The sequence below is a fragment of the Eptatretus burgeri genome, chromosome 16 (assembly GCF_056783735.1).
Source record: "Eptatretus burgeri isolate ZD-2024b chromosome 16, Ebu_testis_v1, whole genome shotgun sequence".
In the NCBI taxonomy this organism is placed as follows: domain Eukaryota; kingdom Metazoa; phylum Chordata; class Myxini; order Myxiniformes; family Myxinidae; genus Eptatretus; species Eptatretus burgeri.
In genome coordinates this window covers 23042308-23059190 of record NC_140976.1, presented here as the reverse complement: position 1 = coordinate 23059190, position 16883 = coordinate 23042308, and the positions used below count along the sequence as shown (strand labels likewise).

Genomic DNA, 16883 nt, shown 5'->3' with positions numbered 1-16883 from the left:
AAACTATCGTTTGGAATAGGTTGTGAACGCCGACAACAGGCAAAGCATTCGTTGGTATAAGTTATCTATAAGACAACGAAACGTTCTGTGCCCGTTACTAATATGTTATGCATACGACCAACACGTTATGAATACAACCAAAACTTTTTTAAAAACATCAAAATTTCAGCGTACGCCAACGTTTTACATACATTTTTATACGTTGCCATTGCTGGCTAAATCGTCAAGGTGTGACAGCGCCTTTACATAGCATAACTGTGGCCTCATTTAGTTGCCATCACATTACAGAGCAATTCATATGTCACCTCCTGACTTGCATCAAAAAGCCAGAATGCTGCAAGAGTATGACTGTATTGAAGCCAATCCTGAGCTGTCCATTGACAAGAACCTGAAGAACCTTTTAAATATATATACACACATATATATATATATATATATATATATATATATATATATATATATATATATATACATATATACATTATATACATATAAATATTTATATATATATATATATATATATATATATATATATATATATATATATATATATATATATATTTTATGAAGACCACAAGGGGAAAACCAGAGATGTCACTTTTTATAAATTTCAGGGTTATTGCACCTGCCAATAGTTGGCAACATAAGGTTTCCTCTCACAATATTACTTTAACAAATAACCAGGGGTGTCACATAATTTATATGGTATAAAGTTTAGCCGTGCAATGAAAAAACAAGTGTTGTCAAAGCTGAACAAGTAGAAACCCAGAGTTGTCAGTACTTTACTCCTGGTTATCTCCCTTTCATTCATGTTAACTGTTCCACCATAATATTCAGAGTTGAGAAACTAAAAAAATGAAAGGTTGTAAAACCTTCACAGCATAAACTCTGAGCACTACAATGGCCTATTTGGTTATATCATGGGCTCCGTAGTTGGTGCATATCGTGGTTCAAGCCTGGTCAAACCTTTATTGTGACTTTTATGGGGCCCACTCTGTGGCTTAATGGTTAGCGCGTCTGAGTAACCATCCTCATTCAATGTACCCACCGCCCAATCAACCTGCTTAGGTATATGAGGGAGTCACATGAGGTGACTTTGGCTATCGCGGGGGTGGTTTATCCTTGGTTTCCTCCTGGTTTTCCATCATATTAAGTAGTACGGAGTAAGAAATGGAGAATCCGTCGTCATATAAGCGAAATACCCTTGAGTATGGCGTTGAACACCAATCAAACATAAAAACAATGACCGTTTAATGTTGAAAAAAAAATCTGTGAAAACCAAAGTCATGTAATGTATGCTAATAACCAACAAGCCTGAATTTGCTACACATCCTGGATTAAAATTGCATGGCAATTATTAAACAAGAGAATAAGCAGTGATGTCAGTTTGCAACATTGATTCGTTCTTTGCTCTTAAATTAAATAACACAGAAGCTTGGCAAATGCTACATGCTTAGCTTGATCGGCCAATGATCACTCTTCCTTTTACTGGAAAAGAAATCTATATGACAGTTATTAAACAGTCCACCAAAGTCTTGAAACTTTGTTTTTCAGTTTCTTCAAAATTGACTTATCCTGACATCTCTGGTTTTCCCCTTGTGGTCTTCATATATATATATATATATATATATATATATATATATATATATATATATATATATATATATATATATATATATATATATATATATATATATATATATATATATATATATATATATATATATATATATATATATGCCTTGGTTCTCGTAAACCATTCTTGATTTCTGCGAAGGTGACACGTATTTCAACATCAAAAGACAATGGTGTCGTCTGTGGACAGACACCAACAAAATCAACAAAGAACTTGTCAGCGATCTCACAGAAGTGCCTCCAGGTTTTGACCCTGCCGCCCTCCCGGAAACAGTGGATCACGCTAAATCAGATCTTTCATATGGATACAAACAAACACGACATAATAGTGACCAAAGCTTTTCATGCTGCACTCTTCAGGGTAAAAAAAAATCGCAGCAAGTGAAGGAGTAAGTGAAGGCGCGTGCTTTATATGCAGGTCTCAATAAGGTAGACACTGATTGGTTCAACCGTAATGATGTCACGGTTAATCCGAACACCCATTGGTCGGCTCATCATCTTCACCTCGAGCTCCCATTGGCTGGAGCAGAGTTCGTCAATGATTGACGTTTGCAACCGCATCCTGGGGAGAGGGGGGATGGGTTTCCCCTGAGGAACATTCACCATTTGTTACCGTACTTCCCTTGATCTTTCCATGCTGAAAGAGACACAAAGATCGTACAAATTCCTTTTGATGACATCAACTTTAAATCCCCCCCCCCACACTTCTCCCAAAATGTTGCTTATGTATCCATCTTATCCACCCCTTGCATTCTCCCCATCATCTTCCAATCTGAACATGTCGATCTTTTCAGTTTACAAGATTTTATCTTTTTCAGGTTTAGATAAAGACCAGCTTTTCATTTTCCTTATTCACTGTCTACAGCAATTTAATCAAGTCCTCTTTACTTTCTGCCAACGGAGTGCTATCATCAGCATACCTAAGATTGTTGATGCATCTTCCTCCAATCCTGACTCCAGCCACTATGTCATCAAAGTTTGATTTGCTCTTGATGTCCTCACTATACAGATTGAACAAGAACGGTGGAGAGAATGTACCCCTGTCTAACCCCTTTTCCAATTCCAAACTATTCCGTCTCTCCATTCTCTGTTTTAACTGTAACTTCTTGTTTAGTATACAGCTAAACTGGGCATTCTGTCTGCTGGCATTAGTTAGTGGATGTTAAAGATCCCACAGTGTCGATTGTGAAGAGTAAGCGAGCTATTGCCAGTCCCATGGCCAAATTCCAAATTGCTGCCTTAACCTTAGTCGAACGCCAAGCCTAGCCAGCCAGTTCATGAAAGACTTGGGTGAAGCTCCCAACCCCACACCAATGAGGTAATAATTGTGGCTGTTGAATAATAATGATAATAATAATATTCATCACACACTGTCCCCCTACCCCTGATACGTCCGCATGGTGCACGCATTCACAAGACCCCCCCCCCCCCGCCGCTCCCGTATGAGAGGATGTTTCTCATTGTCTAAATGACCTTGTAGTTTCTGTAAAGGTATATTGTTGACTCCTTGCATCCTTATCTTGCTTGTCATTTATGTATGACTTTCCTCGTTTAGCCAGAGATTTTTCTTGTTTTTGTATACAGTGTCAAGGCTATGTAGAGGAGCTAGAACACAAAATAGAATAGACATAATAGAACAAAACGAACAGAAGAGAGACAAAAATAGAGGGAGACTTGGATAAGTAAGGGTGGGGGGGAGGAGAGAGAACGAGGGCTATGCAAGGGCACAGGGGATGAACAAGATGGATGCAGCTGCAAACTCACAATCACAAATGTGAAAGGAAAAACTGGAAACCTGGAAGGAGTTGGGCTCAAGGAGGATTAATGGGGATAGAAAATATCATGTTTGTGGATGTGAAATTAACTGAGATGGTGGTGAACAGCTGCATTGAAGCCCTGGAGGAAAGAATGATTGAAGAGACTGTGGAAGATGGTTCTACCGGCAGGAAAAAAAAAAGAGGAATGAATGAGTGTAGGTGAGATGTGAATCTAGATTTTGGGAGTTTAACAAGAAGAGCGTTACTAGCAGACCGAATGCACCCTGCAGAAACCTGGGGTTGGGGGGGGGGGGGGGAGGAGGAGATCATGGAAAGGGCAGAGGTTGCAAGACCAGAATGGAGACAGAGACACCACCAACCTGTCTTCGATGTGAAATTTATATGTCCAGAGACTCAGCTCTGTAAAGACAAATCCATTGATCAGTTAAATGTAAATAAATAAATTAATTCAGCTTTATGATACAAGTTGTCAGAAAAATAATGTGATTTTAAACATTGACTTTAGATTGTATGTTGGTGGGTTAGATTGAGTTGGGTTTACTTGTTTGGCTGAAAACCTGGAAAATGGAACAAAACATCGATTGTGGGAATTGTCATTGCAGTCTCGGCAATATGCATGCAAGTTTTGCTTTGTGCTCCGACTGGCCATGGGACGATGGCCGTCAGCCTGGGAAATTAGTCTTGAGGGCATTTATAAAACGACCATTCTTTGGAGCACCTTCAACCTCAATGTGTTACCCCAGAGAAAATTGGATAATGGAGCGCATCACATTGCTGTCCATCAGCGATAAAGGACAATGTCATCGTGTGATGAATCGCAGTATTTGCTCACCTTCATCTGCCGTTATAACATCAGCATTATTTGTTACATTATTTCCAAGATATTTTAGTCACTGAGAGATGTTAACGGCTCTCTCTCTCATTCTCTCTCTCTCTCTCTCTCTCTCTCTCTCTCTCTCTCTCTCTCTCTCTCTCTCTCTCTCTCTCTCTCTCTCTCTCTCTCTCTCTCTCTCTCTCTCTCTCTCTCTCTCTCTCACTCTCTCACTCTCTCACTCTCTCACTCTCTCACTCTCTCACTCTCTCACTCTCTCACTCTCTCACTCTCTCACTCTCTCACTCTCTCACTCTCTCACTCTCTCACTCTCTCACTCTCTCACTCTCTCACTCACTCACTCTCTCTCTCCCTCTCTCCCTTTCTCCGTCCGTCCCTCTCTCTCTTTCTCTCGCCCACAAGACATATCCTGTCTTTGTGTTGCTGTTCAACCTATTTGTTTCCTCAATTCCACCAGGAAACACAGATGGCCAACAACAATACATCATTCTCTGCTTTTTGTTTGACCTTCTATTCAATGAACAAATGAATCGGCTGTCATATGATATCATGCCAAACACTGATCATTCGAACATGGAAATGGTGAACCTGCATTTTACGTGAAAGCCCTTTGACTTCAGTTGAACTGTAGGTTTTTTTTCTTCATTTCTTTATGATCCTGGATATGTTATCTAGTTTTTCTCAAGAGGACATTTTAGGCACCAAAGATATTGTTACGAATTCTGGCCCGTCCGGCGTGCGATCGGCCACGTAACTCGAATCGCGACGCGTCGCCTACCGGAACGGACAATTCAGTCGTGACCCTCCTGGAACTATCGCCAAGGAGCTAGTCACGGGTGGGAGTTTAACCTCCCCACAACCCAGTGCGCATTCAACCCGCGGGAAATAGGGTGAATCGCCAAAAGTCGACATACCTAAGTACTTGCACGGGTAACCTACCGAGGGGTTGTACCACGCCACAGGTCGACTCCGGACACGAACCGCTTAAGCGGCTCGTTCCGTGCTACACGGATAACCGAGCGGAGTTATCGTCGACTTTGATGGTTCAGATTAGTTACCGGGTGTTTTAAACCCACTATCAATCCCTTACGTGATGCAAGATGGAGATTCAACAAAGGAAAGGACGAAGCGAAACGGGGGAACAATTGGACAAGCACATGTAATGCGCGACACACGGAAGCACATATTTCCAGTCAGCAACAATCATGCACGTATGTACAGGCAAATAGAAGCAAAAGTAATACGACCGACTAAAGCAATGAACAGCAATTAATCAGTTTTACTTGTCAGACTGGCGCCACCAACACATACAAAAGCCCAAAGAAAAGAAGAACCTCCCTTGTTGCGGCCGGTGAACCGTCTCCGGCACTCTCCGCGTCCGCTCTCGCAGGTTCACCTCAGGCCGCCTGCGGCGCCCTCCGTCCGCGTCTCCCACCAATAGGCCTCGCCGGGCCACGAACATGGGAACGAAGGAGGAGGAAGGGAACGCGAGTTGGTTTGCGGATCAACCGTCATGAGGAGAGAGCACACGGGAGGACCAAAGAGATATCCAAGAGGAAGGAACGCGTTCACCAAGGGGCGAAGAAGAGAAGAGAGGAGAAGAGGGCGCGCCCCGCCCGTGTCCGTCCTTTATGGAGTGGGGCTCCGCCCTTCGCTCCGCCCCGTTTCGGGCTCCACCCCCCTTCTGGGAGCCTCCCAAAAAGGGGCGTTCCTCACTCCCGTCCGCGTAACACCGTGCGTCTCCCAATCGGGAGCGAGCTGCCCCACCCCTCCCTTTCACACCAAGCGCGGGGAAAAATGGCGGGAAAAAACCCCACAGGCTTCACAAGTGGTTTTGTTCTGCCAATCCTTTTCGGACGGTTTCCGTGGTGCGGAAACCGTCTTACCATGGTCCGCGGAGGATGGCGCTCGTAAGCGGGCGTAGTGGCGAAGATGGTGGTGATTGTTGTGGGGGTGTTGTGAGCGTGGTGGGCATTGTGGCGTAGTTGGTGGCGGTTGTTGTTTGCGTGGAGGTTTGTGGCAATGGTGGCTCAAAATAACGATAGATAAAGAAAAGCGGCTAACTAAAGCGTCGCAGCCCAAATGAATCACACATATTCCCTCTAAACAACGGGTGTGGGCTAACTCCACATGAACTTATCGATATATCTCACCTGAGTACCCTTTATGGTGTATTGCGAATTTCCACAACCGTAACAATATTATGCATGAATGGTTGTCAGAAATTGCCAATCAGAGATTTCCACTTCTGATGGTATGAAAAATTTGTGTTCTCATGCAGCACTGATTGTTTGGGAAAGTTGAACTCTCTGTCGAAGGCTTATCCATGCATCGACCCAAATGATGTTGCTTCTCACGGAGGAAAGGGAAAGCCACACATCATTTGACTCCATCACTGCCACTGTCCCCTTGATGGGCACCAAATTGCCTGTGGCAAATTCAAAATCCTCAGCTGCTCAAGAACCAGGCGGATCCAAAGGAGGAATCAAGGTCATCTTCAATCAGTCGGAGCATTTCTGCACCTCTTTGAACAGATGCCATTTGTCGCTCTATTCTTTTCCACCACTGGTGGAATGTTGTTTTGTGATTGGGCTGCAAGCATGTCCCATTGGATCCCGCCGACTTTCGGGATGTATACCTAATGGGCTGCTTGCTGCCTTCCTGTATCGAGAAATGAATATATGAACAAGCATGACATGAAGGAAGGGGGTAGAGGGAGCAAGAATCACATCATACTGAAAAACAACTCGGATTTAGCACATAATATGGAATTAGCATTCTACGGTGGGAAGATTATCAAGTGAGCTTTCGATACAAACATGATTTTCATTCGACTTCCACGTACATTGATATCTATGATTGAGATGAAGTGAGGAAAAATAATACTCAACAGTGATTTGGATAAAGGAATTGTCTGTCCAGGCAGAGCAAGAGGAGGGAAGGATTGATTGTCATTGATTGACATTTCGGGAGTAAATGAGGAGGCGGTGGCTTGGAAAGCATTTCAGAGATAGCGAAGAGATGGTGAGTGAAGCTGACAAGAGACATTATAGGCAGAGACAAGACCTCAGTTGTTTTGCACCCTCGTTTTCATGAATGCTTCTTTGTGATCGGCCGATATCTCTTCAACCTAACATGTCAATATTTGAGACGATAATTTCCCAGTGCCCATAAGAGTGCACGTGCTTAATGAACTCAACTCGGACCGTTTAATCATAACCTATTAGCACTTCATTACTGTTAATCCATCTTTCATTGTTGTTCAGTGACAAAATGAAGGTGGAGGGATTTATTTTGTAGCCATTAAACAATGCACCAGCATGGGTCTGTGTTTTGGTTGCGTCGCAACAGCTGTTCAAACAATGATCAGATGAAAGCAGACAATTAACTGCAGATCAAAGGGAAGTAGCCAATCTGATAAAAGATGATTGTCCTTAAGTGATTTGCAAAATTCCCCACCATCCCCTAAAAAAGAGGAAATTAAATGATGTTTAAACTGTTTGGTTTTCACAGTGTTGTTCATACAATCAGAACCAATGGTAATTTTCCACCAAACTGGCCTTCCTGGTGTGCTCAGCATTTTGCTTCAATCAAGATCTCGGAAAGACCTAGCAGTCCACCCCCACATGATATAGCTTAGAGGAAAACGTTGTGTACCTTCACAAATGCTGGTTGGTATCCAGTGTGAATGGTCAAAGAGATTAATATGCATTTGGTATGCAGTGGCAGACGGCAGAGCTGCCCAGCAGAGGAGCCGCGCTGGCCGGGCTGGGCAGGAGTGCGCGTGAGGCGCCTGAGGCGGGGACCTCAACCCGCTTCGAGAGGCAAGGCCCCAAGGGAGACATCAAACATCTGAACACCCGCTGGACTGCGGTATGCTTACTGTTTTCCTTGTTTTTTTGTTGTTTTTTTCTTCCAAACTATTGCTTCTCCTATCCTTTCCTTGGCAGGTGCACTGGGCCACAGTGTGTGTAGTTATGGCTTGTTATGACCTTGTAGACATTTTGAAATGACAAACCGAAACCTCATGCTCAGTCTGGTGAACTTTCTTTGTTGTACCATCATGTTCTGATGTCTGTCGTTTTGGGAAGAAAACATGAAGCCGACTGTCCTCTCAGCTGGCATCCTTGAGGATGTTTTGAAACCAATCAGTGCCTCTAAAGGACCAAAACGTTTTAAAGGAAAAAGCTGTACTTGCACGCTGAATATATAACTCATTATATATACTGTACATTGAATTCTGCAGTGTGGGGTATGTGGCTGGTTGAAAATGTATGCACTCATCTAAAGCTCAGACAGGAGCCTATAGACATTGAACAGCATCTTATAGACCAGTGTTTCTCAAGGTGGGGCGCACGCCCACCGGTGGGACGTGAAAATATTTTGGTGGGGCATGAGGATTCAGAATTAATGAATCAATATATGATCGCTTTCATAGGTTTGCCTTTTGAATACATATGTGGTATATACTGTAGTGTCTCCAATCATGGTGGTGCGTACAATTATTTTGAAAATCAAAGTGGGGCGTGGGACAAAAAAGGTTGAGAAACATTGTTATAGACATTGAAAAGAGACATTAATTTACTTTTACTTGAATTGCAAGGACATTTTGAAGAAATAAAGTCATGGTTTGGTGCTGGAATAGATAAAGTGTTGTTGTATTGCCCTCATCATTGTGGGTTTTATTCCCACAGCTACTCAGAAATCTGGTTCAGAGAGGGGATGAATACCCCCTAGTGTACTTCAATGATCAACATAATGTAAGGTGACATTCGGTGCCACAACAAGGACATAAGGATACAATGAATAATTTGACACAGCTCTCTGATTTGAACCTTGAAACGCTGCATCACAAGCTTGGTGCTCAGATGAAAGCACCAAATAAGCTATCATTGAGCACTTTTGACATCCGCTTTATCATCGCCTTTCTTTTGCCAAACTCCTCACTGAGGATACAATGTACTTCTTACTTCATTATTCCTGACTCTCAGGTAAGTTTTGAACTTACCTTAAAGTAAGGAATAATTTCCATATTCTTTGTTTTGCCAAAATCCTCTGTGATGATATTGTTGCTGACCTGGCGTCATGGGGGAACCACGAGGGAGGGGCTGTCTCAGTTTCCTCTCCGTACTTACCAGGAATCGCAGGCCGTCGCACACAAATAACTTCATGTTGTGGCGGGTCACTGATCGACTGTTAACGCCAATTACTTGACCACGTGACTTCGGGTCCTCCATCCAACAACCATTTACCTTAGGACACGTGGCCTGCTTATCGGGGAATCACACCCTTGGTACGTACTTGCGTTATTGAGGTTACCTACCAGATCAGATGCAGCCAAGTGAAGCTGCCAAGTACGTACGGATATTTAACAGATTCTTCGGGAATAACGTCCCGGCTAAGCTCGAGTGTGGGCCATGCTGGACCAATGGAGGAAAAGACAAAAATGACCTGAGAACATTTTCAACAAACACATTTAATTAAACCAGGAGCAAGGAAAGTGATGTGGCACAGTATGGGATTTATTGCAAATGTACAGCAGGGAGAGCAACGAGTTTGTGGGGTGTGGAAAAAGGCAAACAATATATACAAAAGAAGACACACTACAGAGTTAACCAGAAAATTATTATACAGTCTTAACTTATGCTATGACAGGTGCCGTCACGCACAAACACACACACACACACACACACACACACACACACACACACACACACACACACACACACACACACACCCAAGGAAAATTATAGATAGCCCTGAAAGAAAGAAGCAGTTGAGGATTAACAACCTCTCAATATCTGGTGCGGCCGGTAGACCTGCGCAACCCAGAACGCTTCGGAAAGGGGAGGAGGAAGAAATACTGAGGGTGTCGAGGGTGTGCGTTTGAGAGGTGCAAGTGTAATGTGACATTGGGTGCGGCATAGTTTAAGAGGAAGAATGTGAGGTGAAAGCGTTTGGTTCACTCTTGAGTTTGCTCTTGGGTTGTGTTCTGAAAAGAACAGTTGGTCAGGCTTGCCCGCGTTGATTGCTCTTTTGCGTCCACAGAAGAGAAGAGATAGATGGTAGAAGAAAGATGCGTGAGAGAGAAGATCCCATTGTAAATTGTGTAAGAGTCTGTATGTGTAAGTGTCACTGCAGGATGCAGTCTAAATGAGCGACGTTGAAATGGATAGGGAAGAGTCGCTGATGTACTGCATTTTATGTGTGAGCCCTTTGACTTCAGTTGAACTATAGTTTTTATTTTCATTTCTTAATGATCCTGGATATCCATCCATTCCATCCATTGGGACCATACTCTGTGCAGAGCGTTGGTGCTGCCTAAGCAGACTCTTTGGCTATTGGGCACAATCCTGGACAGGTCGCCACTCCGACACAGGATACCAGCAAGCTGGCACTCATTTTGCCGACCTCCGAAGGATGACAGGCAGAGTCAACCCCATCTGGTATCCTGGATATGTTAACCTGTTTATATCAGGAGGACATTTTAGCCACCAAAGATATTATGCAAGAATGGTGGTCACAAATTGCCAAGCAGAGTTCCACTTCTGATGGCATGAAAAATTTGGATTCTCGTGCAACACTTATTGTTTGAGAAAGTTTGTTTTGCACAAATCTGTTTCACTCAGTGACTCTTATGATTGTCCGAGACGTTACAAATTGAACTCTCTGTAGAAGGCATGTCCTTGCATCAACCCAACTGATATTGCTTCTCATGGAGGCAAGGGAAAGCCACACATCATATGACTGCAAGCAATGCCTCTGTACCCTTGATTAGCACTAAATTGCCTGTGGTGCATTCAGAATCCTCAGCTGCTCAAGAACAAGGCAGAGCAAGAGAAGGAATCGATGTCATCTTCAATCAGTCGGAGCATTGCTGCACCTCTTTGTTCAGATGCCATTTGTTGCTCTATTGTTTTCTGCCCCTGGGAGAATGTTGTTTTGTGATTGGGCTGCAAGCATTGTCCCATTGGATCCCACCAAATTTAGGGATGGATACCTCATGGGCTGCTTGATGCCTTCCTGTATTAAAAAATGAACACATAAACAAGCATGACATGAAGGAAGGAGGTTGAGGGAGCAAGAATCACATCATACCTAAAAACAACTTGGATTTTGCACATGACATGGAATTAGCATTCTACGGTGGTAAGATTTATATATTATCAAGTGAGCAATCGATCCAAACATGATTTAGTTCGACTTCCAAGTACATTGATATATATTCCAAGAACAAACAAGGAGCAAGGAAAGTTATGTGGCACAGTATGGGATGTCTTGCAAATGTACAGCAGGGATAGCAAGGAATTTCCTGGGTGTGGCAGAAGGCGAACAATATTTACAAAGGAAGACAGTGCAGAGTTATCCTGAAAATTATTATACAGTCTTTACTTATGCTTCGCAAGGTGCCATCATGCAAACACACACACACACACACACACACACACACACACACACACACACACACACACACACACACACACACACACACACACACACACACACTCGAGGAAAATTAGAGATAGCCCTGAGAGATAGAAGCGGTTGACGATTAACGACCTCTCATTGCCTGACACGATTGGCAGACATGCGTAACCCAGAGCACTTAGGAAAGAGGAGAAATACTGAGGGCATCTAGAGTGTGTGTTTGAGAGGTGCAAGTGTAATGCAACGTCGGGTGCAGCATAGTTTAAGAGGAAGAATGTGAGGTGTAAGTCAGTTTGGTTCACTCTTGAGTTCGCTCTTGGGTTTTGCTCTGAAAAGAACAGTTGGTCAGGCTTGCCCGCATTGATTGTTCTTTTGTGTCCACATTAGACGAGAGATAGATGGTAGAAGAAATATGCATGAGAGAAAACATCATATTGTCAATAGCGTCAGAGTTTGTATGTGAAAGTGTCACTGCAGGATGCAGCCTAAATGAGCGACGTTGAAATGGAAGCAGTCCCGGCTCACAGCAGCAATGCGTGACCCCACGCATGGTCACGCTGACTCTGACGCTTGTCCTTGCACCGCCTGTCACCCCGGTGAGGTCCGATGTCTGGCGAGCTCTGGCGTCTTATGCTCAGCTCTGTCCCCGGTGAATCTGCTCAGAATGAACCGTGTATGCTCGTTTTATGAGCCCTAGACGAGGGGAGGAGCCAAACATTGGATCAAAAGAGGCTCTCAGCGAAACTGAGCCTCCCCATTGGTCCATAGCGGTCGTAGCCATGCCCCGCCAGGCCCCGAGTGCAAAATCTGGCTTCTTCGCTCGCCAACAGGGACACGCATTTAAGCTCAGACTTTTACATAGGGCTGTGGTTTTTGGAGGTGCTCTCTGGGCTTGAACATGTGCTGACCTCCATTCAAACGCAGAATTTTAGGGAAATCTCTGTGCTACGTGTAGGTCTTCAAACAACCTCCAGTGCACGTTCGCATTTCGAGTTATGCCCCAAAATAACCAGACTTTTGTCTCCTTCATGTCCCTCGAGGCTGTGGTGAGTGTTCGATGACCATGTGGAAATTGTAGCGGTTGTAGAGCAGTGGGAACATGTGGTGTTTATAGTGAGGTGGGATTGTAACGTAGAATTGTGGCGAAGAGGTTGAAGTTCCTTGCAACGAAGTTGTGAATAATGGTTACGTTTGTAATGGAAAATGTTAGCGTGAGTTGTTGTGGGGATTTTTAGTCGTCGCATGAGGTGGTTGTGGTGAGCGTGGTCTAGTATGGTGAAAAGAATTAAGGTCTGAGATGAAATGACAGTTGAGAATTGGCACGCAGTTTTGAATGGAAAATTAGCGCGCAAATGCAAATGAGGCATTCACGGTGTGCTTGCTTGGTTACTATTATTCTTTACTGATTTGCTTGCGTGCTTGCTTGCTTGTTTTGTGTGAGAGAAAGGGTTGTAGCAAAGGAGTGAAAGAACTGCAAGGGTTGAAGATTAAAGAGGTCTAACTGAAAGAGAAGGTTAAAGAAGTCTAAATGAAGGAGTCCCACGCAAGACAGGTTGAAAGAACGCAAAGATTGAAGGTTAAAGAAGTCTAACTGAAGGAGTCCCATGCAATGCATCTTTCCCCTTTACTCACCAGACACATGGAAAGGATGAACTAATACACATACTATTGAAATAACTGCCTGAGGATCGCTGTATGTTGTATGCCATTGCCTTGGAGGCATGCGGTTTTACCGAACCGCAACAATATGACAATCATGTTGCACGTGTTCTTAGAAAACATTTTCAATGACATTGTCCAGTAGAAGGCCTGCCTGAGGGCAGTTTGTTTTGTGTATCGGTTTTTCTTTTCATAATGAGTGAAATTCCACTTCTGGTCCTGGTTTTTGAATAACGGTTGGTTCTCTCCAGGGGTCTCTGCCGACTTTCTCAAAGATAAGTTTCCGGTTGTTGTTCGTCGTGTTTTGACTTTATTTTGTTGCCTCCATGTTTACTGTGTGTCCCTAGTTCGGTTTTGCTGCAAAACTTGTGCCATTTGGTGAGTTTTTGTCGGTCTTGTCAAATCGGGTTTCCCTGAGGGCCTACCTGTCTTCCCAACTATGTTCACGATTGTGTTTATTTGTATTTTCTCCTTATTACAATCAGTTTTTATTTTCTCCACTTTCCCCTCCACCCTCCCCCTGTCCCTCCCAACTTTTCCCCCTGTTTAATGTCTTAAAATGTAAAATATACAATAAAAAACCCTTTTCTCTTCTCACCTCATACCCCACCTAACCACGTGACCTCCTCTTCTTCCCCTTCTCTTCTTCCTCTTCCCTCTTTTACCGATCTACTTTCTTCCTTCTACTTTTTCTGACCCCCATTCACCATACACCTTGACAATTTTTTCTTCAACCTTTCCTTTACCAAATCTTACCTAATCTTTATCCCCCCCAAAAAAGATCTCAAAATGTTTCAACTTCCTCTTTCGCATGTGTGGTTCTCTGGATTGTATCATTATTCACTGCTCTTCTTCTTCTTCTTCTTCTTCTTCTTCTTCTTCTTCTTCTTCTTCTTCTTCTTCTTCTTCTTCTTCTTCTTCTTCTTCTTCTCCTTCTTCTTCTCCTTCTTTTTCTTCTTCCTCTTCTTCTTCTTCTTCTACTTCTCCTTCTTCTTCTTCTTCTTCTTCTTCTTCTTCTTCTTCTTCTTCTTCTTCTTCTTCTTCTTCTTCTTCTTCTTCTTCTTCAAAAGACTGTTTCCAATTTGACCTTTCCTTCATCTCGTGTCTAAAATGTCCAACTGTTACAATGTTTCTTTTCTCCATTCTCTTACATCTCCTTCATTGCATCCCTCATGTAATGTCTTTAATCGCATCTGTGACTTAAAAAAAAAAGTAAATCCCACTTTGCAATGCATCAATTGTCTCTTTTTCCAACTTCAGTGCCAATTCACCCCACCTCCTTATGTCTACCTCCTCCTAACCCCTCCTGCTATACCCTCTCCTTACCACTCCCATCTTGCCCCTCATCCTACCTCTGCTCTTAACACCTCCTCACTGTCTTCCTCTTCAGTATCAGCTCCTCCTCTGGTGTCCAAAACTGTGTGGTGTTCTAGCATCTGTGGGCTCCATTCTAACCAAACAGATATCTCACTCTCTCAATCAGTGCACTCCTCAACATATCAAGCATGCTCTTTCTTTCCTCTCATCACAACTCCTCCTCTTCCCAACCGCTCAAATCTTGTACCTCCCGCTGCCCGCTCCCTTTTTCATCAAACCACTACCATGTCTCATCCCTCCCCTCTCCCCACCTCTCCATTGCCCTCCTTCCCCTTGGCCTTCCCTGCTCTCATTGTCTCCCTTCCCTCTCAAAGCAACCTTCACACTGTTCCCCCTTCCCCCATTCCCTCACACTCTCCCCCTTCTTCCACACTTCCCTCTCACCTTTCTCAAAAAGTCCCCCTCCCTCACCCTTCTCCCTCAACACTCCCCTCTCACCCTTCTCCCTCCAAATCTCCCTCCTCACTCCCTCTTCTCAAAGTTCTCCCCCCCTCTCACATCCACAAAGCTGCTCCCTTTCCCTGCCCTCTATCTTTCATCTCATCCCTCCACCTCCTCCACTCTTCAACTTCCCTCTGCCCAGTCTCTTATTACTCCCCACTGTGCCTCATCCTATTTCCACTGAGCCTTTTCTCCTCCTCATCTGGCCCTTTCCCATAGCTCTTCTGCAATCCCCCACACTGTCAACAACTCTCCCAACCTCCCCACCTCCTCCCTCGTCCTCCCCTCCCCTGCACCCAAAGCCTCCTCCCCTCCCTCTTATTTAACAGTGTGGACCTCAAACATCCAGAGCCTTCGCTCAAACCTGACAGATCTTTCCATCCAGGTTGCCACTAAAAAACCAAACATAATCTGCTTCACAAAAACTTTCCTCCTTCAAGACATCTCTGACTCCCTAGTATCTCTCTATGACAACCTGAGCCTCGACCTGGTGGCAGAGTTGCTCTCTTCATCAAAAACTCTATTCCTCACTGTCCATGCACTGCCCTCACTCTCCAAAACCCCCAGGAATACCTCTGGCTACGGCTTCCCCTCCACTCCCACCTCATCTTTATATGTGTGTTGTACCGTCCACCAAACAGTGATGACTCCATTTACATCTCACTCACCGAAAACATGGACCAACTTCTAATAACTTGGAAGCCATGCCTTCAGCAAAGAAAAAACTCAGCCAAACTCTCTCTTCCTCATACGTGGTAACTTCAGTTGTCATCATCATGCCAGTTGGCTGGGTGGGGGTACCTCTCTCACCTGCCATGGCACTTCAGCAAAAGACTTCTGCGACTCAATGGGACTGTACTATCTGTCAACTTCCCAACCCGGAGCTCAACCAACGGTACTCTATCTCTTCTGGACCTCATTTTGAGCAATTTCCCTGAAAATGTCTGCTGTTCTTTCTCTGCTCCAATCATCTGACCACATGCTTGTCAAAGTAGATGTCTCTCTGGCTATTATAAGAGAACCACCTCAGTGCCGTCGAGTCTGGCATTTCACTCAGGCCAACTGGCAGGGAATTCAAGAAGCCATCATACTTCTAGACTGGTCTCCCATCTCGACTTTCTCCAACATCAACTCATCCTGGAAATTCTTTCAAAGAGATTTGCTCTCCCTCATGCACAGATTTATCCCATCTCGTCTTCAGTTGTCATATCCTTCCTCCTGCCCATGGTACACTGAAGCTTGTAGTGAGGCTGTTGTCCTGAAACAACTTATCTTCACCTTATGAAAGGCAAATCCAACTGAAGGCAATCTCAGTTCCTTCCACAAAGCTCGGAGCAAGTGTGTATCTATACTCAGGAGAGCCAGAAAACAACATATTTCTAATCTCAAGTCGGAACTCTCAAACCTGTCTCCCTCCTCCAAATCCTGGTGGAATCGAGCTAAGTCTGTTTCTGATGTATGTTCCCCCTCAATCCCCTCCCTTACCTCAAATGGCCGCACAGCTGAATACTGCATGCGAACAGGCTGAATGCCTAAACTCCGTTTTTGCTTCAAAATCTTGTGTCCCAAACCCATCGCTTTCTGCACCCACCTTACCCAGTCACACCTAGCTGTTCCTGAACTATGTGTCCTTTTCTCCAGACAAGGTGGATATTTTGCTGTTAAACCTCGACTGATTCTGCAACCGGTCCAGACGGCATCAGCCCACTTGTCCTAAAAACCTGCTCTGTTGC

The 16883-nt window shown here is 44.1% G+C and overlaps 1 protein-coding gene across 6 annotated transcripts in view; it reads left to right on the top strand.

The window, feature by feature from the left end:
• LOC147010706 (dystrophin-like) overlaps positions 1–16883 on the top strand; it is a 1018488-nt gene that overhangs the window by 750956 nt on the left and 250649 nt on the right. For all 6 annotated transcript variants that reach the window (XM_085859617.1, XM_085859614.1, XM_085859615.1 and 3 more), the window contains one exon: positions 7969–8118. In XM_085859617.1, coding sequence (XP_085715743.1) covers positions 7969–8118 — 150 coding nt within the window. The remainder of the gene's footprint in view (positions 1–7968; positions 8119–16883) is intronic.